At 51.0% G+C, this 24,060-nt stretch overlaps 1 protein-coding gene across 1 annotated transcript in view; it reads left to right on the forward strand.

The window, feature by feature from the left end:
* The window catches only part of SND1 (staphylococcal nuclease and tudor domain containing 1), a 318,600-nt gene that overhangs the window by 150,544 nt on the left and 143,996 nt on the right, over positions 1–24,060 (forward strand). The window contains exons 12-13 of the mRNA XM_061637944.1: positions 2,079–2,179; positions 22,031–22,141. Of these exons, the coding sequence (XP_061493928.1) occupies positions 2,079–2,179; positions 22,031–22,141 (212 nt within the window). The remainder of the gene's footprint in view (positions 1–2,078; positions 2,180–22,030; positions 22,142–24,060) is intronic.

Below are 24,060 nucleotides of genomic sequence, written 5' to 3' on the forward strand. Positions count from 1 at the left end.
TTCTCCTAAATCTGAAATAAAGGACAAATGGAATCCTTTTGGATCAGGTTGATTTAGCGAGAGGTTCAAGACAGGGTTGCCCTCTTTCTCCATTGGTATTTGGCCCATGCTTGGAACCATTGGCAGGTGCAGTTAGACAAATCAGGAGATTTATGATTTTGTGCTTCAGCAAGTGGAATTTAAACTAGTTTTTGAAATAATCTGGATTACCTCATTTTGGTGTATGCACAGGACTGAGGGTTCACACGTGTTCCTCTTAACCATGTGGCTTTGCAGAGCTCTTGTGTGCCAAAGCTTGGATGTATTGATGTTTGTTGTATTGTGAATGAGCTGGCAGTTTTTAATTTTCTTTTGTGTGCTCTCCCCCTTTTCCTTTTCCTTTTCCTTTTAATATATTTGCATTTTAAAAAATCAGTAACAAAGGCCCCATTCTGAAGACAGGTGTTGAAACACAGGAGGCCAAGATGCCTCCTCCTCTTCTGCTTCTTTCTTCTTCGTCTTCTTCTTCTTGCTCCTGCAGCTGCTCTGATTTTGCCCGGTCTGCATTTAAGGGCCTTCCATTGGGTGTCTGGCCATCAGGGGCTGCTTCATGTATATGAGGTTTTCTGATGGAGAGAATCTCCATGCACAAGGCAACGTCTACTGAGCCACTTCTGAATTGTGCTGCAAATATTAACTTTGTGTGAAACATGCAGACAGGTGAGCATGTGGGGTGGTAGACCCTTTGGGTTCTGCAGAGATGTGGCCACTGGTGACAGACAACATGGGGTTAATCAGGTGTGTGCAGAAATTTTGTTCTGGAGCATATGAATGATTTAGTGTCATCTTATTTCCGGTATGTAAGCTGGGCCCAAATCCTTGAGACAAATAGCCAAAGCAGTTACGTGGGATTATACTTGCCCATCTTCACATGGAATCAGCTGCGTTTCAGAGCCCTTTTGTGTGGGGGGCATGGAGTGGCCCAGCTGTGATCTGACTCCTCGGTCCTAGCCTTGTGCCGGAGCCCGGGGTCCACATCTCCAGGCAAAGCGGGAAGCTCCCTTAGGCTGCTGGCTGGAGCTTTCCCTCACTCCAGGCCATTGCCCTTGTGCTGGTGCATCTCTGGGCCAACAGCAGCACCCCTTGTTTCCACTCCTGGTGCTTCCTTCTGCTGCCCAGCCTCTCTTGCCTGCATGAGCCTCCAAGTGACTTGTAACGCCCGGAGGGCTGTTGGTGCGGCATGTGCTGCCTGATTGGCCTCCTGCTGCTGGATCAGATGTTACCTTCGCCGCAAAATTCCGCTTGCCGACAACGTGGAGGGCAGGCATTGCTTCCATGCTGCCTGCTGCCTGGTGAAAGCAGCATATCTGAGCAGCTGGGCCTGGGGGGAGCTTTGAGCTCCTGGCCTGGGGTGGGGGTGCCTGCCTGCCTTTGCTGGATATGAACTCAAGGGTCATCTTGCTCCCCCCCCCCCGCCGCCCTCAGTGCTAAGGCAGGTTCAGCAGGTATGAACCGAGGCTGCCTTCTGTGTCCAGAGATCCTTAGGGCAAGTTCCTCCCTCCAGGGGTGTTCTTGGCCTGGATCTTGCCCCTGCCCTCTGCCTTTTTCCTTATGGGGTGAAGGAACCCCCTGGATGCGCTTTCATACGGTGGGTGGTAGATCATGAAGGTGGGGAGGTTTTTAAAGCAAACTTTCTGCTGTCTTTGACTCTTAACTAATCTAGTATTTTTGGACCTCTTCCATTTTTGCTTTCTAACACACCATAGTGCTGTTTTGTTTTTGCTTACTTTTGGGCAAACAGAGCAAACAGTCTTGCTGTGACCTGGCCATCCTCTACTCTGTCTCTAGTCATCCCAATCTAGGGTTGCTACCTCACCACTTGGTTTACCTTTGGAAGGCGTTTTGCTGAACTGCCCTGCTATTGAATTGGAGATGGCTTGTGGCTTCATCTGGACATAAGGCAGACTTGTGGAGTGGTCCTTGCATGTCTGTTTCACAAAGAGTGAATCTCAGCTGGTGCTTGTTGCTGGCAGCTGGGATGTCCTCCTCTTGGTGTTGCTGCCTTTTGTGGTGGTTCACTTCTACGTGTCTCATTTCAGGTGAATGTCACAGTGGACTACATCCGGCCAGCCAGCAGTGCAACAGACACAGCTCCTGCCTTCTCAGAGCGCACCTGTGCCACGGTCACCATAGGCGGCATGTGAGTATTGGCCACAGGTGGAGGGTGATGGGGCTGGAGGGTCTGCTAAGAGCGTTAGAAGAGCCTTGGAGCTGACTCAGGCCAAAGGGGGCCCATCTAGTCCAACATCCCTTTCACACAGTGGACAATAGGATGCCCTAATAGGAAGACCACAAGCAGGACCTGAGTGCAACAGGACTCTCCTCACTTGAGATCCCCAGCAACTTGTACTTAGGGGCTGACTGCGTCTGATGGTAGACGCAGACCATAATGTTCATGTTGACTCAGCTGATGAGAGCGCACTCTGGTCCCCTTCAGTGTTTCAGGCAAAAAGGCCTACTCTAGAGAAGAGCCCTGTGCTGCTTGGAAGCCCCCACCCCAGAAGAGCCTTCTTTGTACCTGAAACCCCACAGAGCCACGGCCAGTCACAGCTAGGCAGCACAAGGCCTGTAACTGCTGCCTGTGGCCCTCGCCTTCCTTATGGCAGCATGGGCAAGCCCTGGTGAGCATTGGTGGCTGGGGCTGCGTTCACTGGTCTGTCCTGTGGGGCTTGGGCCTCCTCTGCCCAGACAACTCATCCAGGACTGACTTGCCGTCTTGGGATCCTGCTGCGCCAAAGCAGCCCTTGTCTGGGCCCGTGTTTAGGCTCGGTGGGATGCTCTGCCGCTTGTGGCAGTGCTGTGGCTTTGCAGGCTGTGCAGTGCTTGGGTTGTCAAAGCTGCTTTCTGAGCCCAGGATCAGGAACTGGTTAAGCAGAGAGCAGGAATAAATGGGCACTTCTGCTGGTGGAAGGTTGTAGAAAGGGGAGTCCCCCCAGGATCGGTATTGGTATCTCCTGTGCTTTTTCACTTGTTCATAAACGATCTCGAGTTAGGGGTGAGCAATGTGGGGGCCAAGTTTGCTGATGATACTGAATTGTTCAGGGTTGTTAAAGAGGGATTGCGAAGACCTCCAAAAGGACCTCTCCAAACTGAGTGAATGGGTAAAGTGGCAAATGCAATTCACTGTAAACAAGTGTAAAGTTATGCCTACTGGAGCAAAAAATCTTAATTTCACATGTACTCTCATGGGGTCTGAGCTGGTGGTGACTGACCAGGAATGAGACCTTGGAGTCATAGTGGATAGCTCAATGAAAATGTCAACCCAGCTGTGAAAAAGGCAAATTCCATGCTAGGGATCATTAGGAAATGGATTGAAAATAAAACTGCCAATATCATAATGTTGTTATGTGCCTTCAAGTCAATTATGACTTATGACAACCCTATGAATCAGCAGCCTCCAGTAGCATCTGTCATGAACCACCCTGTTCATATCATAATGCCGTTATATAAACCTATGGTGAGGCCACATTTGGAATACTGACTACAGTTTTGGTCACCGCACCTCAAAAAGGATACTGTGGAGCTGGAAATGGTTCAGCAGAGAGCAACCAGAATGATCAAGGGGATGGAGCGACTCCCTTGTGAGGAAAGGCTGCAGCATTTGGGGCTTTTTAGTTGAGAGAAAAGGAAAGTCAGAGGCGACATGAGGCGTCAGAGGCATAAAATTATGCATGGCATGGTGAAAGTGGACAGAGAGAAGTTTGTGTCCTCTGGTAACGCTAGAATATTGGAAGATTCAGGACAGACAAAAGGAAGTACTTCTTCACTCAGCGCATAGTTAAACTATGGAATTCGCTCCCACAAGATGCAGTAATGGCCACCAACTTGGATGGCTTTAAAAGAGGACTAGGCCAATTCATGGAGGAAAAGGCTATCACTGGCTACTAGCCATGATGGCTCTCCTCTGCCTCCATGGTTGGAGGCAGGATGCTTCTGAAAACCAGTTGCCGGAAGCTGCAAGGGGGGGAGTGGTCTTGCACTCGGGTCCTGCTTGTAGGCTTCCCGTGGGCATCTGGTTGGCCACTGTGAGAACAGGATGTTGGACAAGATGGGCCACTGGCCTGATCCAGCAGGCTCTTCTTATGTTCTTATGAGCCCAGAACAGGACCTGAGCAGTTGAGGAGGGAGAGGATTTCTTGAAAACATGCCTGCTTGATTTTCTGGCAGAAATTGGGGAATGAGTTCCGCTTTTGTTGGAGAGCACAGAGCTCTCTTGGGCTGTTTCTTGCTCAGCTATTCTTTGAGAAGCAAAACTGCTATTTCACAGCTCAACAAGACACACTCTCCAACTTCGATCTGTGCAGTCCCATCCCCGTTCTTCCAAGTGGGTATTTAAGTGGGAGAACATGGGCTGCGTTCGGGGGGATGGGCACCAATGGCAAGGTCTGCTCTTGTGCCTTTTAATCCCAGAATGTGGCTATGTGCATGGCTGGCTGGATCCACCTGAGAGCCGGTGGGGAAGGAATTGTGAGCCCCCCACCTTAGTCCCTCACTCCACCCTTTTTTTTAAGCCGACCTAATCTGCGCAAGACTGAAGCTCAGTGCTCATTGACTCTAGTGGCATCAGGTAGGCACCTTCACTGGGCATCTACTTAAAACATTTTTGTTTAGGCAACCCAAACATACACGTAGACGTTATGTGTTTTAATCTGTTTTAGCTTATTGTTGATTTCAATTAATTTTTGTATGCTTTTAAATAACTGTTTTTTACTGTCCTACTGATCATTTTAATGCTTCATTTTTTATGGTTTTTGTAAACTGCTTTGAGGTTTTATTACAATTAAGCGGTGCCAGTGTGGTGTAGTGATTAAGGTGTTGGACTATGACCTGGGAGACCAGGGTTCGAATCTGCACACAGCCATGAAGCTCCCTGGGTGACTTTGGGCCAGTCACAGCCTCTCAGCCTCAGAGGAAGGCAATGGCAAACCCCCTCTGAATACCGATTACCATGAAAACCCTCTTCACAGGGTCGCCATAAGTCGGGATCGACTTGAAGGCAGTCCATTTTTCCAAGTGGTATATGTAATTTGTTAAATGAATAAACAGACTCTGCCCTGTGCATTGTTGGTGCTATATAAATGGAAGCTTTAGAAGGAACACAACAGGTCCAGCCCATTGTGAGAATAAAGGTGAAGGTGGATGGGAGGGATTTGTATGCCAGGCTGGCTCGCAGGGCTTGGGCTGAACCTGCAGGGCGTTCGTTGGCTCCTTCCTATTCCTCATGACCAGCAAATGCAAAGCAAATTATTTATTTCACAAGTTATATACCACTTAATTGTAAACAGAACCACTAAGTGGTTTACAAAAACTAAAGGAAACGTTAAAATTGTCAATAAAAGACAGAGTTAAAAACCGGCTCCAAAACAATGGACTGGATGCTCAGCAACGATTGTGTCAACCCCCTGTTTCATCTTACCATTCCATAGCGAGACCAGAGTTTTGACAGGATTGCCAGGTTTTTCCACTGGCAAACGCTGCGGAGCAATCAGGCACACATCAGGTTCTGTGGGCAGGCCATCCAAATGGCCCAACACCTTCACTGTGGGAAGCTGCCCCTGCCATCCAAGCGTCATCAGCTCATGGTCCAGCCACGACAAGGGAGTGCATTTCCTCCCCACCCCTTTGGCCCATCCCTCATATCACATGGCGGGGTAAAGGCTACATCAAGGGTATGCCATGCCCTTTGTATTCACCCAATGGCTATTTGAGACAGCCCCATGCCCGCCATGAAGTCCTGAGTCAGACCAGGAGCATCCCCAATCTGGCTACTGGCCCAATACCAGGAGCAAAAGGTAAAGGAGCTGGTGCTTATTTGGACAAGGGCAAGACCCCACCCCACCCCAACCTGATCTGGGCACCGCTGAGTGAGGCCAGGGCCACCCGCTCATCCACTCAAGTCTTGTTGATACATGCCAAGTCAGCCCCTTCGTCCACGATCAAGTCATGGACGAGCATGGTCTTATTATGGACTTACTAGGGCAGCAGCACCAGACCAAGGACTCAGTGGATGAGCCACCAGTAACGTCTGGAGGAGTGAGAGGGCTGAGGTGGGGGATGGGGACCAAGCATCTAGGCCTCTGCCCCAGAGGGTGGTCAGTCCCTGAACCTACCTTCCTGTGCCCACCACCACCAAAACTGGGGCAGCATCTTCACAACTCCCTGCTACCTGCCCCCGATGCATCTGATTACCATCGTCCACTACCACTATGGACAGCTGGGAAATTAGGGCCACAGATAACAAGCTATGGCTCTGCCGTAGGCACCTTCCCACCCTGTCAGACAGAAAATAGTAATTCCACAGCAGCTCTTCTCTTCCTCCTCCTCCTCTCTCCCACTCAGGGAGAACCCTGCAAAACCAAACTCCCCCATCCCAGCCCCTCACTCCTGCAGTGCTGGCCTGCAGTTCCATTTCCTGACAGATGGTGGCGGTGCCCCTGCCCTCCCCTCCCTCCCCAAAGTGGTGACCCTGCAGGACCCAGGGTGGTGCCGGCACTCCCTGCTTATGCCTCTGGGCACGGCTGCTGCTGTTTGCTTTCTCCGTTTAGCACAGGCAATGCACAGTTAAGGGGAAGGGTCCATGCAGCCTCCAAAGAGAAGGGGTGGTGAGGGGGGGCTTCCCCCGGAAGTCCAGAGTAGAACGATTGCAGCTGGAGTGCTGGAGGCCGTACTGCCAGCATCACAACAGGTTCATTTCATGCATATTTATCCTTTGGCATTCATGCCATGCTCTAATGCTCATCAAAAGGCGTAGAGGAGTTTGCGGAGAAAGGATTCTCAACCCCCGTTTGGCATCGGAACTGGGGAGCCTCCATGTTCCGAGGCACTCTACATCCAAATGCCAGCTGCTGGGAGACAACAGCTGGACTGGGTCACTTGCCCTTGTGCCCTGCTTGGGGGCTTCCCAGGCTACTCTTGCGGGGCAGGATGCTGAATTACATGGGCCCAGCTTGGGCTGACCAAATCCTTAGGGGTACCTGCAGACCTCCTGTGCCAGGGGGCTGCTTCATGGATGTCATTTTTTCCTGCAAGTTACAGGAACGTGTTCTCAGAGCAAGCATCTCCCTGCTTTGGTCAGTCCCTGGAAGCCACGGAGGCAGAAGCACAACTGCTCCTTGATGCTCTTGGCCGGCCCCCTGACTTGAGAGGTGTCACTCTCTCGTTCCTTGCAGGAGATGTGAAACATCCCAAGAGATGCTTGTCCAGCAGCCTGTTCAGCACCTCTAGGGACGGTGAGCGCTTGGCACCCCTTGCTGTCCCCGGGGCCCACTGGTTGTCATTCAGCCTAAAATCTGCAATTTGAGCCTACCCATGGAGTCCTTGCAGGCTATAGTTCCCTGCTTGTCCTGACTGGGTGAGGGGCGCATGGCCTTCCTCTGGCTCACCGATGTGTGCCACGTCCTTGGGCTATAAAGCATCTTGCCCTCTCTGATGCCCTCCCCTGAACCCTCTCATTTGTCTGCACCTGTGAGTAACTGCAGAGGGCAGAGCTGTGAGGCTGTCTTGATCCAGAAACGACATGGCTGGGGAGTCTGCTGCAGTTGGCAAATGCCACATGAGAGCTGCTGTGTAATCCTGTAAATGTAGGAAATAATCCACAAGGGAATGCAAACACAGCCCAGTGCCCCCCCACCATTTCCTAGAAGAGCCGTGACACCTCCGCTTCTCCCAGGTTCCTGCTGCTTGTGGGCCTCCTCCATGAGGGTTCCCTGTGGCCGAAAGGCATCCTCCCTCCCTCCCTGCCAGCTCTGTGCCGTTGCCTGTGGCTGTAGGGAGAGGGCGGCATTCCTTGGGCCTCTGCAGACAGCTGCTGCACTGACTGCCTTCCAAAGCTGCCCTAAGCAGGTGGGAAAAGGCTGCTTTTGTGCTCCTTGTGCTGTGCTGAAGCAAACGTGCATGCGCCGTGCAAAGGGGCTGGCTCAGTGACATGGTGCTTAGTTCTAGGCAACCTTTGCCAAATGGGCTGCATTGCAGGGGAAGGGAAATGGATCCTTCTGCCTTGATGGCGGCTCAGTTCCACCCAGTCGCTCTGCTTCTGCTGCAAACTCCTTCTGCAGCCTGGTAAACCACTTCAGGGACAGCAAAAACCGCAAGCCACAGAAACATGCCTTCAGTGCAGGGACTTCTGTGGCTCTTGCGCAAGCAGATAATAAAACTGGTTTGCCTGAAGGCAGACTTAACATCTTGGGCCTGGGGATGTTCATTCTCTTCCCACTTACTCTTTGGGGATGGGAGGCACTGCTTGCCCTTGCTCCGACAGGAATGGTTTCTCGCCCTGCCTTCCACTCGTCGAGAGTTCTGCCAAGGAGAGAGACACTCTTCCTTCAGTCCAAAGAGGCCTGAGCTGGCCTTCCTCCTAGGCCCCAGCCCCAGGGAGTGGTCTGAAGGCACCTAAGGCTGCCACTTTGCTGAAGCAAAGCAGGTCTGAATCTGGTCAGTGCTCAATGGGGGTGGGAAGGAATGTGCAGGCTGTGGGAGGTCCCGCTAAGCTTTTTCAGGTGCCCCTGCCATCCTAACCCCTGCCATGCTTGGCATCTAGCAGCACCAGGATGTGGCAGGGGCTCCACCCTGCCCTGCCTTGTGCTCCCTGGTCTGGCAGTGCTAAGCCAAAGGCTACAGTGAGCTTTGTGTGAGCCTGCTGAAAAGCTTTTTGCATTTTATTATTTATTAAATTCATATCCCACCCTTCCTCCTAGAAGGGTCACAGACAAAAACACTAAAAACCACTCTAAAACTTATTTTAAAAAGACTTAAAAGCATACTATATCAAAGCATCTTTAAAAATATATTAAACCAAAATATCTTTAAAAACATCTGTTTAAAAAAGTGTTAAAACATCTAAAACAGTAATTCCAACACAGACACAGACTGGGATAAGGTCTCTACTTAAAAGGCTTGTTGAAAGAGGAAGGTCTTTAGTAGACACCAAAAAAGTAACAGAGATTGCACCTGTCTAATATTTAAGGGAAATTCCACAGGGTAGGTGCCACAACACTAAAGTTCCGCTTCCTATGTTGTGCAGAACGGACCTCCTGATAAGATGGTATCTGCAGGAGGCCCTCACCTGCAGAGTGCAGTGATCAACTGGGTATATAAGGGATAAGACAGTCTTTCAGGTATCCTGGTCCCAAGCTGTGTAGGGCTTTGTACACCAGAACTAGAACCTTGAATTTAGCCTGGTAACTAATGGGCAGCCAGTGCAATTCTTTTAGCCACGGGGTGACATGTTGGGCAATACCCTGCCCCAGTGAGCAGACACATTGCCAGTCATCACCATCACTGTTTATTTGTATGCCACCTTTTCATAACAATTCATGCACAAGGCGGCTCACAACATGAACAGAAAAAAGTTACACAATTTACTGTAAAAAATAAATTCAGTGGTCAATAAGTTAACAAAAACATCTTAAAAACATACAATAAATTGATATATCCTTATAATTCCTAATAAAATCCAACAATAAAATACAGAAGCACAATCCCAATAATAGCAAAACAAAAACCCAACCAACAGAAAATAATTTTTTACCCAAACAGAAGCCTCTAAAGAACACCCCAGAGTCAAGGTGGTCTCTGGCATCTTCAGGTAGTGATACCTTTTGCAGCTGCAGTCAGTCAAGGCCCCAGCCTTCCAGGCCAGGTAGAAAGAGGCCAACAAGCAGGGACTTGCAGGTCTTACAGCCGAGATGGGCTCTGGACAAGCTTCTGGACCAACCTTAAGGGCAGCCCCACATAGAGCACATTACAGTAATCCTGCCTGGAGGTTACCAGTGTGTGGACAACAGTGGTCAGGCTATCCTTGTCCAGCCGAAGCTGGTAAAAGGCACTCCTAGCCACAGAGGTCACCTGGGCCTCTAGCAACAAAGATGGATCCAGGAGCACCCCCAGACTACAGACCTGCTCTTTCAAAGGGAGCATGACCCCATCCAAAGCACGCAGCTGACTAGTTATCTGAACTTGGGAACCATCAAACTACAGCGTCTCCGTCTTGCTAGGATTCAGAGTCAGTTTATTGGCCCTCATCCAGCCCACCACTGAGTCCAGGCAGCAGTCAAGTGCTTGCACAGCTTCTGCCGATTCAGCTGTTACGGAGAAATAGAGCTGGGTATCATCAGCATACTGCTGACACCTCGCCCCAAATATCCGGATAACTGCTCCCAAGGGCTTCATATAGATGTTAAACAGCATGGGGGACAAGATCCCCACATCACAACTGCCAGGGGGCTGAAAGACAATCGCCCAATGTCATTCTCTGAAAAAATGACCCTGGAGATAGGATCGGAACCACTGTAAACAGAGCCTCCAATACCCATCTCACCAAGTTGGCCCAGAAGGATACCATGGTCAATGGTATCAAAAGCCGCTGAGAGATCAAGTAAGAATAACAGGGTCGCACTCCCTCTGTCCTTCTCCCGATAAAGGTCATCCATCAGGGCGACCAAGGCCAATTCAGTCCCATAAGCAGGCCTGAACCCAGACTGGGATGGGTCAAGATAATCTGTTTCATCCAAGAGTACTTGCAATTGCTGCGCCACAACCCTCTCAATCACCTTCCCTAAAAAGGGGGTATTTGTGACTGGGCTTTAGTTGTCACAAATCAGTGGGTCCAGGGTGGGCTTTTTCAGGAGCAGTCAGATCACTGACTCTTTCAGGGCAGCAGGGACCACTCTCTCCTGCAATGACATGTTGACCATACCTTGGATCTACTCAATCATGCCCCTTGGCAAGCTTTAGAAAAACTCCTGTCAAACTAATCTCATCTCTTTTTTTGATCGGGTCACTAGCTTAGTAGATGGTGGAAATGCTGTAGATGTCATCTATCTATATTTCAGCAAAGCGTTTGACAAAGTCCCCCACGACCTTTTGATTAGCAAACTGGTCAAATCCGGACTAGATGGAAATACTGTCAGGTGGATTCACAACTGGTTGGAAAACCGTACTCAAAGAGTGGTCGTCGGTGGCTGTGCTTCGGACTGGAAAGAGGTCTTGAGTGGAGTGCCACAAGGTTCTGTCCTGGGGCCGATACTCTTCAACATTTTTATCAATGACTTAGATGACAGGGTGGAGGGAAGCCTTATGAAGTTTGCGGATGATACGAAACTGGGAGGGATAGCTAACACAATGGAAGACAGGAATAAAATCCAAAGGGACCTGGATAGACTAGAAAATTGGGCTGAAATTAATAAAATGACATTCAATAAAGACAAATGCAGGATTCTGCATTTAGGCCAGAAAAACAAGACGCATGGGTACAGGATGGGAAATACCCGGCTTAGCAGTAGTGCGTGTGAGAAGGACCTTGGAATTGTAGTGGATCACAAGTTGAACATGACCCAGCAGTGTGATGCTGCGGCAAAAAAGGCAAACACGGTTTTGGGCTGCATAAACAGAGCTATAGTTTCCAGGTTGAGGGACGTAATAGTCCCACTATATTCTGCATTAGTCAGGCCTCATCTGGAATACTGCGTTCAGTTCTGGGCGCCTCATTTTAAGAAAGATATAGACAAGTTAGAGCGGGTTCAGAAGAGGGTGACGAGGATGATAGCCGGTATGGAGAACAAGTGTTATGAGGAAAGGTTGAAGGAACTTGGCATGTTCAGTCTGGTGAAGAGAAGTCTGAGGGGTGACATGATTGCACTCTTTAAGTACCTGAAGGGCTGTCACATAGAGGAGGGTACAGATTTGTTCTCTGCTGCCCCAGAGGGTAGGACTAGGTCTAATGGTTTTAAGTTGCAGGAGTGTAGATTCAGATTGGACATTAGAAGGAACTTCTTGACAGTAAGGGCAGTTCGGCAATGGAACCGCCTGCCTAGGGAGGTGGTGGGATCCCCTTCGCTGGATGTCTTCAAGCAGAGGCTGGACAGCTAGCTATCTGTGGGAGATGCTCTAGCTGTGGATTTCCTGCTGTGAGCAGGGGGTTGGACTCGATGGCCTACAAGGCCCCTTCCAACTCTATGATTCTATGATTTAATAAGCCAAGAAGGGCAAGGGTCAAAAGGACACATTTCTGGCTACATCTTTGCAAGCACCTTGTCCACGTCATGGGGCCACCATTCCCAAGAATTTGCAGCAGATGTTGCACTGGACACCTCACTGGGGACTACACTAGATGTGGATGGGGCATTAAGACTGCTAGGGAGGCGATTAACGTTACCCTCAAAGTGCCTTGCAAACAATTCACAGTGGGCCTCCGAAGGGTCTAAGACTCCATTTCCTTGAGTTGATGTCAATAGACCCCTGACAATACAGAAAAGCTCCACCGGACGGCTACTTGAGGATGTGAAGGAGGCAGAGAAGTGGGCCTCCTTCTCCGCCCACAGTAGGCACGATTATGTTTTACTTGTGCCTAATCAGCCACACAGCACATCTTTTGCCACTTGCGGTCTAGTCATCATCCAGCCTGTTTCATTGCCCTTAGTTTCCTCTCTCCTTGGCCCGACACCAGGGGCAGGCCCTCACAGCCAGCTCCAGGACAGAGTGGTTTCCTGGCGACAGAGATGGAAGTTCTGTAGACCACAGCAACTCCTCCCCCGCCATCCCTGCAGCCTGTGCTGATGTTGCACTGAGTATCCAGGTGGGCAAAGCTGGGTCAGATCAACTCCTGCCAGCTCACCTACCCAGGCCTTGGTAATGCACACCAAATTGATGAGTGTGGGCTTACTGTGTCATGATCTGGCATTAAACAACAGGACACACAGTCAAGTGGGCGCAAAGATGAGCAACCAGGAACCCATCCATAGGAGGAGTGGGAGCGAGGAACAAGGCGCAGACAGCCTTGCCCTCGTCTTCCATGGTAGGAACAGTTTTAATGCTAAACTATCTTTGTGGAAGAGGTAACTGCCACCTTCATGGTGGGGGTGGGGGTGGGAGTTGGGGAGGCCACTGATGTCTGCCAAGTGAATTGTCACCCTAGGTGCTAATTGTGCAGACCTTTCCCAAGCTCTGCCTTTTGCTACTGTGGGACAAATAGATGGGAAGGAAGGTTCCTAGCTTGCAGTGTTTTGAGGCTCTGGATATTGGAACCAGGCTTGGCTGCGCTCGTCTCCCCAACAGACAGCTCTCTCCCTCTCTCTCTCTCCCTCTCCACCCCCCACTTCTATAAAATAAATAAAATCTGATGCTTCTGCTCATTGACATCTGGTTGATCTGCAGCTGGAACTGGGGAAGAGCTTGAGAACGACTTAGCAGCAGCTGGGGAGGTGGCCCCACGTTGTTTGAGGCAGGCATGCTCCAGTCTAAGCAGCACTGCTGGGAGGGAGGGAGGGAGGCCCATCAGCTTGTCTCGCCTCCGCTGAATCTGAAATCCTCCACATCCGCTTTGGAACCGGGAGTGCAGAGAATGCAGGAGGGAGGGTGTAGTCTGAAGCAGCTGGGTGGGTCCAGGTTGGGGGAGGTTGTCTTAGCTGCATTTGCCCTGGGTGACGGAGACAGAGGGTCCTTGGAGCTCAAGGGAAGCTGAGCCTCCTTCCTGAGGCCAGGAGCCCCCATCTCTCCTGCCCCCTATACACAGCATGTTGCAAGCTGTTCTGGTGAGCAGGACTGTAGGAGGGGCCTGAGGGGCTTCTCTTTCACGCCCCTGAAAGCAGAGTTGAGTATAGCAGTAGATTTCCATTTGCTAGATAGGGCGGGCAGCTGTCTTGAGTTGGAGCTTGCCATCAAAGGAGGTGGGCAGTGAAGGGGATGCTTGTGATCCTGTCTGGCAAGTCACAAGCTTCGTGGTGGGGCCAGTGACCTTCAAATTGGGGGGGGGGCAGCTGCCATCCTTGCACTTGAGCATTCTTTGTGTGGGTCATATTAGTAGCAGGCAAGGCGCTGCTTTGGGGGCAGAGAGAGAGAGAGAAGAGGTGGTGGTGCAGGAGAGGGAAGCTGCCAAGGCTGCTCTGTGTGTGTTTCTGCAGGCAGCCATCCGCCATGCTGTGAGAAACAAAGGACTGGAACCATAGAATCATAGAATAGTAGAGTTGGAAGGGGCTTACAAGGCCATCCAGTCCAACCCCCTGCTCAATGCAGGAATCCAAATCAAAGCATTCCCGACAGATGGCTGTCCAGCTGCCTCTTCAATGCCTCTAGTGTCGGAGAGCCCACTACCTCTCTAGGTAATTGGCTCCATTGTCGCATGGCTCTAACAGTTAGGAAGTTTTTCCTGATGTCCAGTCGAAATCTGGCTTCCTGCAACTTGAGCCCATTATTCCGTGTCGTGCACTCTGGGATGATCGAGAAGAGATCCCAGCCCTCCTCTATGTGACAACCTTTCATGTACTTGAAGAGTGCTCTCATATCTCTCCTCAGTCTTCTCTTCTCCGGGCTAAACATGCCCAGTTCTTTCAGTCTCTCCTCAGAGGGCTTTGTTTCCAGTCCCCTGATCATCCTTGTTGCCCTCCTCTGAACCTGTTCCAATTTGTCTGCATCCTTCTTGGAAGTGCGGAGACCAGAACTGGACGCAGTACTCAAGATGAGGCCTCACCAGTGCTGAATAGAGGGGAACTAATACTTCACGTGATTTTGAAACTATAGTTCTGTTAATGCAGCCTCATATAGCATTTGCCTTTTTTGCAGCCACATCACACTGTTAGCTCATATTCAGCTTGTGATCAATGACAATTCCGAGATCCTTCTCACATGTCGTATTGCTGAGCCAAGTATCCCCCATTTTATAACTGTGCATTTGGTTTCTTTTTCCTAAGTGTAGAACTTTGCATTTATCCCTGTTGAATTTCATTCTGTTGTTTTCAGCCCAATGCTCCAGCCTATCAAGGTCCCTTTGAATTTTGTTTCTGTCTTCCACGGTATTAGCTGTGCCCCCCAATTTTGTATCATCTGCAAGTTTGATAAGCATGCTTTGTACCTCCTCATCCAAGTTGTTAATAAAAATGTTGAAGAGCACTGGGCCCAGGACAGAGCCCTATGGTACCCCACTCGTTACTTCTGCCCAGTTTGAGAAGGAACCATTGATAAGCACAATTGTGGATCCACCTGATAGTTTTTCCATCCAGCCCACATTTAGCTAGCTTGCTAATTAGAATATCATGGGGCACTTTGTCAAAAGCTTTGCTGAAGTTGAGATAAATTATGTCCACAGCATTCCCACAGTCTACAAGGGAGGTTACCTGATCAAAATATGAGGTAAGGTTAGTTTGGCAGGATTTGTTCTTAATAAATCCATGTTGGCTCCTAGTAATCACTGCATTGATTTCAACATGCTTACAGACTGACTGCTTTATAATCTGCTCCAGAATTTTCCCAGTGACTTCAGGCTGACTGATCTGTAGTTCCCCGGTTCCTCCTTTTTGCCCTTTTTGAAGATAGGGACAACATTAGCTCTCCTCCAGTCATCCAGCACTTCACCAGTCCTCCACAATTTTGCAAAGATAATAGACAGCGGTTCTGAGAGTTCTTCAGCCAATTTCTCCAATACTCTAGGATGCAGTTTACTGGACCCTGGAGATTTGAACTCGTTCAAAGTGATTAGGTATTCCATGACTGTTTGTCTATCAATCTCAAGCTCCAGTCCTGACCCTTCTACTTCATGTTTCCCGGGAGGGTCATAGGCCCTTTTTTGGGAGAAGACTGGGAGCCAAAGTAGGAATTGAGCACTTCTGCCTTTTCTTTGTCATCTGTTATCATTTTGCCATCCTCATTGAGTAGCTGTACCACCACCTCCTTTCTCTGTCTTTTACTATGGATGTACCTGAAGAAAGCTTTTTTGTTGCTTGTAGCATCTCTCGCTAACCTCAGCTCATTCTCAGCTTTAGCCTTCCTGACGCCATGCCTGCAATTCCGTGCTACCTGCCTGTACTCTTCCTTTGTGGCCTGGCCTTCTTTCCACTCCATGTATGTGTCCTTTCTTGTTTTCAGGTCATCTCTAAGCTTTCTGTGAAGCCACATTGACTTCTTCTGCTGTTTCCCCCCTTTTTTCCTTGTTGGAATTGCTTGCCATTGCGCTTTTAGAACTTCCTTTTTTAGAAACTCCCACCCATCTTGGACTCCTTTTCTAGGGTGGCTTGTCATGGAACCCTACTTACAATTGTTCTGAGTTTATTAAAATCAGCTTTCCTGAAGTCCAGGGTGCGCATATGGCTACTCTCAGCTTTTGCTTCTGTTAAAATCAAGAATTCAAGTATGGTGTGGTCACTTTCCCCCAGAGTTCCGGTAACTGCCACTTCATCCACCAAATCATCTCTATTGGTTAGAATCAAGTCAAGGACAGCTGATCCTCTGGTTGCTTCCTCCACTTTCTGTAGGAGAAAGTTATCAGCAACACAAGTCAGGAATTTCTTGGAGGGGCCGTGTTTGGCAGAATTTGTCTCCCAATACATATCGGGGCAATTGAAATCCCCCATTACTACTATATTATGACTCCTCAAAACATTGGCAATTTGCTTTGCAAAAGTTTCATCATTTTTCCCCCTTGATTGGGTGGTAGGTAGTAGATTCCAACCACCATGTTCCTCTTATTCCTTGCCCCATTAATTTTAATCCAGATACTCTCAGTGGAACTACAAGCTCATCTTCCTGTATTTCTGTGCTGGGATATATATTTTTAACATATAGCGCAACTCCACCTCCCTTTTTATTCCTTCTGTTCTTCTTGAACAAGTTGTATCCTTCATTTGCTGTATTCCAGTCATGGGAGTCATCCCACCAAGTTTCAGTTATACCTATTAAGTCATAATTGTCCTCCTGTATTAAGAGTTCAAGTTTGTCCTGCTTGTTTCCCATGCTCTGTGCATTAGTATACAGACATCGAAGAGCATGTGATTTATGGCTTGGCTTCCTTACTACATTTTTCTGAAGACTGTTACTGGGCCTTATTAGAGCCGATCTCTCTGTTCCCGTTACCGAACCAGGTGGGGTAGAAGGGTTGTGGAGCCATTTTGGTAGCCCAAGCCCCATGGGGGAAGGAGAGCCACTTGGGGGGACATCCGAGGTCTGGACCTGAGGGTTGACCTCAGGGAAGCCCCGTCGCCACTTGTGCTGGCTCCCGAGTGACAAGCCTCTGTGGACGCTGCATCCCAATGCTGGTGCTTCTGTGCCAAATTGCCCTGTTTATGAGTCTTGTTCAACCCATCTGCCACGCCTCCTCTGGCCCCAGAAGGTGTCTCCACAAGCATCCCCCTTTACAGCAAATCGCATGGGGTCGGTAGGAAGAGAGGATCCTGGGGGGGGAGGCTGTGTGACTCTGTGTGCTCTCCTGGGTGGGCAGCAAGCAGGCCATTAGCTGGGCTTGCCGGAGGCATGTGTGTGGAGGGGAGGGCTGCAGACAGGCCACAGTGCCCTCCTGGGTGCACAAGGGATAAGGCTGTCCGTTTTCTGCCCAAGGGCCACATGCCAGTGCTGGGAGGGCCCAGAGGCAAAAGCAGGCAGGGCAACAAATGCCCCTTTTTGTAACCTTTGCCCAGTGGGCTCCTTTCTCCACATGCTCCCACACGCCTGTCTGCCCCCCCTCCAGGTGAGGAAGAGGCACTCGGACTGAAGGCTGTATTGCAATATTGGGATGTGAAGCAGGGCCAGGGGGAGGGGGGTTTGGGAAGAATGCCGAGGGCGACATTTGGCCTAGGAGCCTGAGCTGCCCCACCCCTGGCCTTGAGACGGGGGCCCCTGTGCTCTGGTACCTGCAGGCAGTGCTCTCCCCCCCAAACAAAAACAACAACATGGGTCCTGGACCTGATGCCGCGCTGGAACGGATGGATCCAGCCAGTGTGCGCTGGTGAGAGTAGCTTGGAGATGCCGCCAGGCTGAGGGTGGCGGTGCCGCTCTTGCCAGGGGGAAGCGAAGCCGGGGCCCAGCTGCATTGCCTCGCTGGCACTTCGGTTTGGCCGTGCAGCAGCTGGGCTCCTTGCCTCCAGGCTGCAGGCCCAGGCGGTCTCTGGAGCCTCTCCTGGCTGGCTCTCGGGGCTCCTGCCCAGGTTGTCCCTCACTTGCCGTGGTTGCGGTGGTGGTTCTGCTCCTGGAGCACTAGCCTCGTATGCTGAATGGGAAGAAGCCTTCCCCAGGCTGCTCCCCCCCCCCGCTGCAGCGTTGGGCATCATCCCAGACAGTCAGCAGACAACCTCAGTGAGCTGCTAAGCTGCAGACATCACTTTGCAAATGTGGAACGTGTCAGACTTCAGCAGCCAGACTCAGCACTCTGAATGGAGAGTCAGCATTTGCTCTCCCTTCTCCTTTCTTCCTGGCCTGCAAACATGGTTAAGATGCAGGCCCCTGGGAGCTTCTCTGTTGAAAAGGGGGACGCCAGCCTCTCTGGTCACCTCCCATCTGCACGCAGGCTTTGGGTGAGGGGAAGGGGTCACAGCTGGGCAAAGGCAACGCCCCCCAGGGATCATCATGCCTTTTTTCTTCCCTATATTGCGGCTCACCACTGCCTTGTGGGGAGAGTGGTCCCCTCTTAATGTGCCCTCTTATCCATCCTGGATTGCCCTGCAGCCCTTCCGATTTTGGGTGCACATCTCGTGGAGAGTGTGCTCTTTCTGGCCAGCCCAGCTGATCAGCAGCCCCTCTAGTGGCAGGAGTGTGAAGGCCTGAGCCTCTGTAGATCAAGGGGAGAGCTGCCCCAAAGGCCTTCCTGCTTGCTTCGGGCTGAAGGCCTGCCAGATGGGAGGTGGGTCTGTGTTGGGGCACCGTGAAGGGGGAAGCTCAGTCCACGGCCTTGGGGTTGAGTGGGGGCCATCCCTGACATGAGCGCCTCCTTGCTGGCGCTTTGCTGGCAATGTCCAGCTGCCAAGAGAGAGGCAAACTGCTCTTAGTGGGCCGTGATGGCTCCAGAACAGCGTCTCCTTCCTGAAACGCCTCTTGTGGGGACCCTGTTGTCCTACTCTGAGTTTCCATCCCTGGAGCTGAGTTGCTCATGACGTCTCCTCTCCCCCCCCCCTCCAGCACAGGATGGGAGGCAGCTGCCTCAGGAAGGTGGGCTGTGTGGGTTGCTGGTGTTGGGCAGCCGTCTGCCTGAAGTCGGAGGTGGCTGCTTATTCCTGGGTGCCTGGCATTTCGCGCGGTGCTGTTGCAGCTGCCGCCTTCTCTTGGCAGCCGATTGCCTCCGCTGCAGATCTTCTGACGCTCTTCTGTTTCGTCTCACCCAGCCTATTTTTGGCTCTTGGTAGTAGCTTCACTTGGCCCCCTCCCTTGGCTCCAGGCCGGCAAGGCTCTCTGGTGTGCTTGGATGTGGCAAGCTCTGAGTTCGTGTCCTGTCTGAGTAATCACAGGGGAATTCAAGAGGCACCCAGCAGAGGATTGATGAGCTGGTTTGAAGCGGCTGATCCACGGAGCCCTGCCTGGGCCTTCACGGGGCAGCTGAGCGGGGCATGTAGACTCAAATCTGAGGGAGCCCAAATGATAACAAGCCATGTTGTACAGTTGCTGCCTGGCCAAATGCTTTGAAATTATTTTAATTGCTGACAGTTTTCTTGTTTGTGGCTGTCTCTATGCTCGTGGCGGAGCAAGGCTGAACGGGCTGCTTGCATTCCAGCTCTGGTAGCCCTCTTGGGCCACTGGGGAATAATCTGCCCAGCCCCACCTCCCAGGGGAAAGGGCTGCAAAGGGATAGGAAATCCTGAGCTGGCTGTGCTGGTGCATGCAGAGGACGCAGAGAGCTCAGCAGAGTCAGTGATGGTGCCTGTTCCACGGCTGTTGTGCTGAGAGCCCCCCCCCCTTTGTGACAAAGGCATCCTGGGGGGTCCCAGCTGCAACCCTCTTTTCTCCACCTCCTTTGTGGCCCACTCACTGGGCACTCTGCACGTGACCCTTTTCCTCCAAGACAAACAGGAAGTAAGGCGAGCCATATTTCACTGCCGAGGTGGGCCTTGGCAAGAGTGGCCCCTTTTCAGCTTGACCCAGGCCCAAGGAAGTCTAGGGTTGGTTTGACTGGCATTATTAACAGAAGTAGCAACTGCAGCATTTAGGATGGGTGGGGGACAGGGAGGTCTGATAAAATAAACAGGCAGCACTTCCAAAGGAACAAGGAAATGTTAGACTCAAAGAGATTGTAAGAATTTGGGAATGGAGTGTGAGTCTGAAGAGCACTGAAATTTTGCTCTTCAAAAGGTCAAACGACTGTGTCTGCTTTGCATGCAGAAGGTCTCAGGTTTAGGAATAAACGGACAGTTCTCCCAATGGAGGGCTGTAGAAAGTGGAGTCCCTCAAGGATCGGTATTGGGACCTGTACTTTTCAACTTGTTCATTAATGACCTAGAATTAGGAGTGAGCAGTGAAGTGGCCAAGTTTGCTGACGACACTAAATTGTTCAGGGTTGTTAAAAGAAAAAGGGATTGCAAAGAGCTCCAAAAAGACCTCTCCAAACTGAGTGAATAGGTGGAAAAATGGCAAATGCAATTCAATATAAACAAGTGTAAAATTATGCATATTGGAGCAAAAAATCTGAATTTCACAAATACGCTCATGGGGTCTGAACTGGCGGTGACTGACCAGGAGAGAGACCTCAGGGTTGTAGTGGACAGCACGATGAAAATGTCAACCCAGTGTGCGGCAGCTGTGAAAAAGGCAAATTCCATGCTAGCGATAATTAGGAAAGGTATTGAAAATAAAACAGCCGATATCATAATGCCGTTGTATAAATCTATGGTGCGGCCGCATTTGGAATACTGTGTACAGTTCTGGTCGCCTCATCTCAAAAAGGATATTCTAGAGTTGGAAAAGGTTCAGAAGAGGGCAACCAGAATGATCAAGGGGATGGAGCGACTCCCTTACGAGGAAAGGTTGCAGCATTTGGGGCTTTTTAGTTTAGAGAAAAGGCAGGGTAGAGGAGACATGATAGAAGTGTATAAAATTATGCATGGCATTGAGAAAGTGGATAGAGAAAAGTTCTTCTCCCTCTCTCATAATACTAGAACTTGTGGACATTCAAAGAAGCTGAATGTTGGAAGATTCAGGACAGACAAAAGGAAGTACTTCTTTACTCAGCGCATAGTTAAACGATGGAATTTGCTCCCACAAGATGCAGTAATGGCCACCAGCTTGGATGGCTTTAAAAGAAGATTAGACCAATTCATGGAGGACAGGGCTATCAATGGCTACTAGCCATGATGGCTGTGCTCTGCCACCCTAGTCAGAGGCAGCATGCTTCTGAAAACCAGTTGCTGGAAGCCTCAGGAGGGGAGAGTGTTCTTGCACTCGGGTCCTGCTTGCGGGCTTCCCCCAGGCACCTGGTTGGCCACTGTGAGAACAGGATGCTGGACTAGATGGGCCACTGGCCTGATCCAGCAGGCTCTTCTTGTGTTCTTATGTTTTACAAACATGGTTCTCCTCCTCCTGATTTCATCCTCACAATAACCCTGTGAGGTAGCTTAGGCTGAGAACCATTAACTGGCCCACGGTCACCCAGTGAACTTCATGGCCGAGTGGGGATTTTAACCCTGGTCTCCCAGGTCCCAGGCGGACACTCCAGCCACTACACCAGCACGCTGCTTCTCAGGTGTAATCCCCGCTGGCATCTCCAGGCAGGGCTGGGAGAGACCCCTGCCTGAAAGCCTGGATAGCTGCTGCCATCCAGTGTGCGCAGTACTGAGCTAGACGGAACCAGCGGCCTGGTATGGGGCAGCTTCCCCTAAGTCCCTATCCTTGTATCCATTTGCTGGGAGGCATCAAAGGGTCTCCAACTCTGCTCTGTGATGTGCGGTCCAGGAGCACGATCCGCCCCTCTCCCGTTGTGGTCCGTGAGGCAGGGCGAGAGGAGGTCGGAGGTCCAGCAGAGCGAGCAGTCCTCAGTCTCCGAAACTAGCCTGTCCCCTGCTGCAAGGTAGCCAAGGCTGAGCAAGGCAGGGAGTGGGCTCCACAGCTGGGGCCCCGGGGGTCACCCTTCTCAGGGTGAATTGGGTTTGCATGGCTCCCGGAGGCCTGGGAGGTGCTTCCAGAGCTGGCCTGAGCGTTCATTGTCGGCCATGGGTGTGTGCGTAACTTTCAGATGACATCGCCTGTTCTCTTGAACGTGGACCCTCCGTGCCTTCAGCCCCTGTGATTCATGTCTTTTCCTTTTATCCTGCAGCAACATTGCAGAAGCCTTGGTCAGCAAGGGACTGGCTATGGTCATCCGCTACCGCCAAGACGATGACCAGCGTTCCTCGCACTACGATGAGCTGCTGGCAGCCGAGGCCCGGTGAGTGAGCGAGTGGCAGACGGACCAGCAAGGCAGTGCCAGAAAGAGTGCCGCTAGTGTGAGTGTGTGTGACTGCGTAAAGCCCCCTCAGGCCAATCCGGAGGGTCCCTCAGGCGTAGCTGCGGCAGTTTGTCTTCCAGTGGTGAGGAGGGGAAAGGGGGAGAGAGAATGGGGCCTCGGTAGCCCACGCCAGTCTGCCTCCTGCAAAGTGTGAAGCAGTTTGAGAGGCCCCTCCTGCTTTTACAGTTCAGTCAAGTGACACGCAGAAGGGTTGAGAGTCCCTCCCCTCCCGTCAATCTTATTAAGGGTCTGTCGGCCACCAACTAGCCAAGTGTCCTCAGGGACCGAGGTGGCCTGCAAACCTGGAAGCAAAGAGTGGCTGCACTGCCTATGGGCAGAAAAGGGCAAAGGTGGCACGGTGGCACAGTTAGCGCCGGGGCCGTGTGCTTCTGAAGCCAATTACCAGACTGGTATGGCATAGTGTGGGCTCCCTGATGGATGTTCTTCAGGCTGAGGAGGGGGGAAAGCCACCTTGCCAGTCCAACAGCCTTTCTGCCAGCACAGAGGCCAGAGCCCCCAGGCTGAGGATGTACCCAACAATGAGGGTTTGTGCAGAAGCGTAGGAGGAGCTGGGCTACTAAGGAGACGTGGAGAGGCATCACAAGGGGCTGCCTTCTTGGCTCCCCCCCCCATGCAAAACGAAGCCACCTTGGCTTCACCCAGGGGCTCCTGCAAGGGTCATGGTGTCAGTCTGATGCAGGAGTGAGAAAATACTGGTTCAGCCTTTTAGATAGTGCCCTTCCAGTGTTCAGAGTGGCATTGGACCTTCTGATGTGGCATTTTCCATTTGCTACAGCCGAAACGTGTGAGCCTGGCCTTGCATTTAGATTTGGAGAATCACCAAGTTTGTGGACTTCAGTAATAACTTGTGAGGAGTGCTGAAGTCTAAGGCCAGAGAGAAGATCTGCCCCAGTTTTGCAATGGCCGAATGACCTGGTCCTTTAGACATGCGCCTCAACCCTCTTAGTTCGTTCTTCATCTCACATGCCCTGACAAGTGTGTAAGAGAAGACATAAGAACATGAGGAGAGCCTGCTGGATCAGGCCAGTGGCCCATCTAGTCCAGCATCCTGTTCTCACAGTGGCCAACCAGGTGCCCTAATGGGAAGCCCGCAAGCAGGATGAAGAGTTCTTAAGGAGAATGCTGGAACAGCAGCAGCCAAGAGAAGAACAGGAGGTGGAAGGAGAGCACCAAGTTGAAGCAGAAGAGGAGACTGTTGCAGAGAGCAACAACGAAGTGGAGGAAACTGGAAAAGGGAGACAGGAGCAGAAGCGCCAGAAGACACCCTTCACTGGTGGAACTACGGAACCGCTTCCAGCCACTTGAGGGTGAGACTGGAGGACAGTCCGCAGGGGAAGAATTACAGGAGAGCCCACGCGACAGCCAGCGAGAGGCTGAAGCTCAGTCAAGCAGAGGCAATGAAACCACACCCCACAGTAAGTAATAAGAGAAGGTGAGTAGTAGTGGGAGGGATTGAAACCCAAGCATGCCAAGACGACCCATGGACTCACCAGGTGTGCTGCATCCCTGGAGGACAGATTAGAGATATGACGGAAGGGTTGCCATCACTCATAAAGCCCACGGACAGATATCCCTTTCTTCTCATCCATGTGGGAAGGAATGATACGCCCAAGCGGAGCTACAAAGAAATCACGTCAGGCTTTGAAGCTCTGGGAAGGAAACTCAAGGACTTTGGGGCCCAGATAGTTTTCTCGTCCATCCTTCCAGTACTTAGAAGAGGAGAGGAAAGGGAAAGAAAAATACTCCAGGTGAATGACTGGCTATGAAGGTGGTGCCTACGTGAGAGATTTTGATTCTGGGACCACGGGCTATGCTTCCTGGAAGATGGATGGCTGACA

This window comes from Rhineura floridana, chromosome 8, assembly GCF_030035675.1.
Source record: "Rhineura floridana isolate rRhiFlo1 chromosome 8, rRhiFlo1.hap2, whole genome shotgun sequence".
NCBI lineage: Eukaryota > Metazoa > Chordata > Lepidosauria > Squamata > Rhineuridae > Rhineura > Rhineura floridana.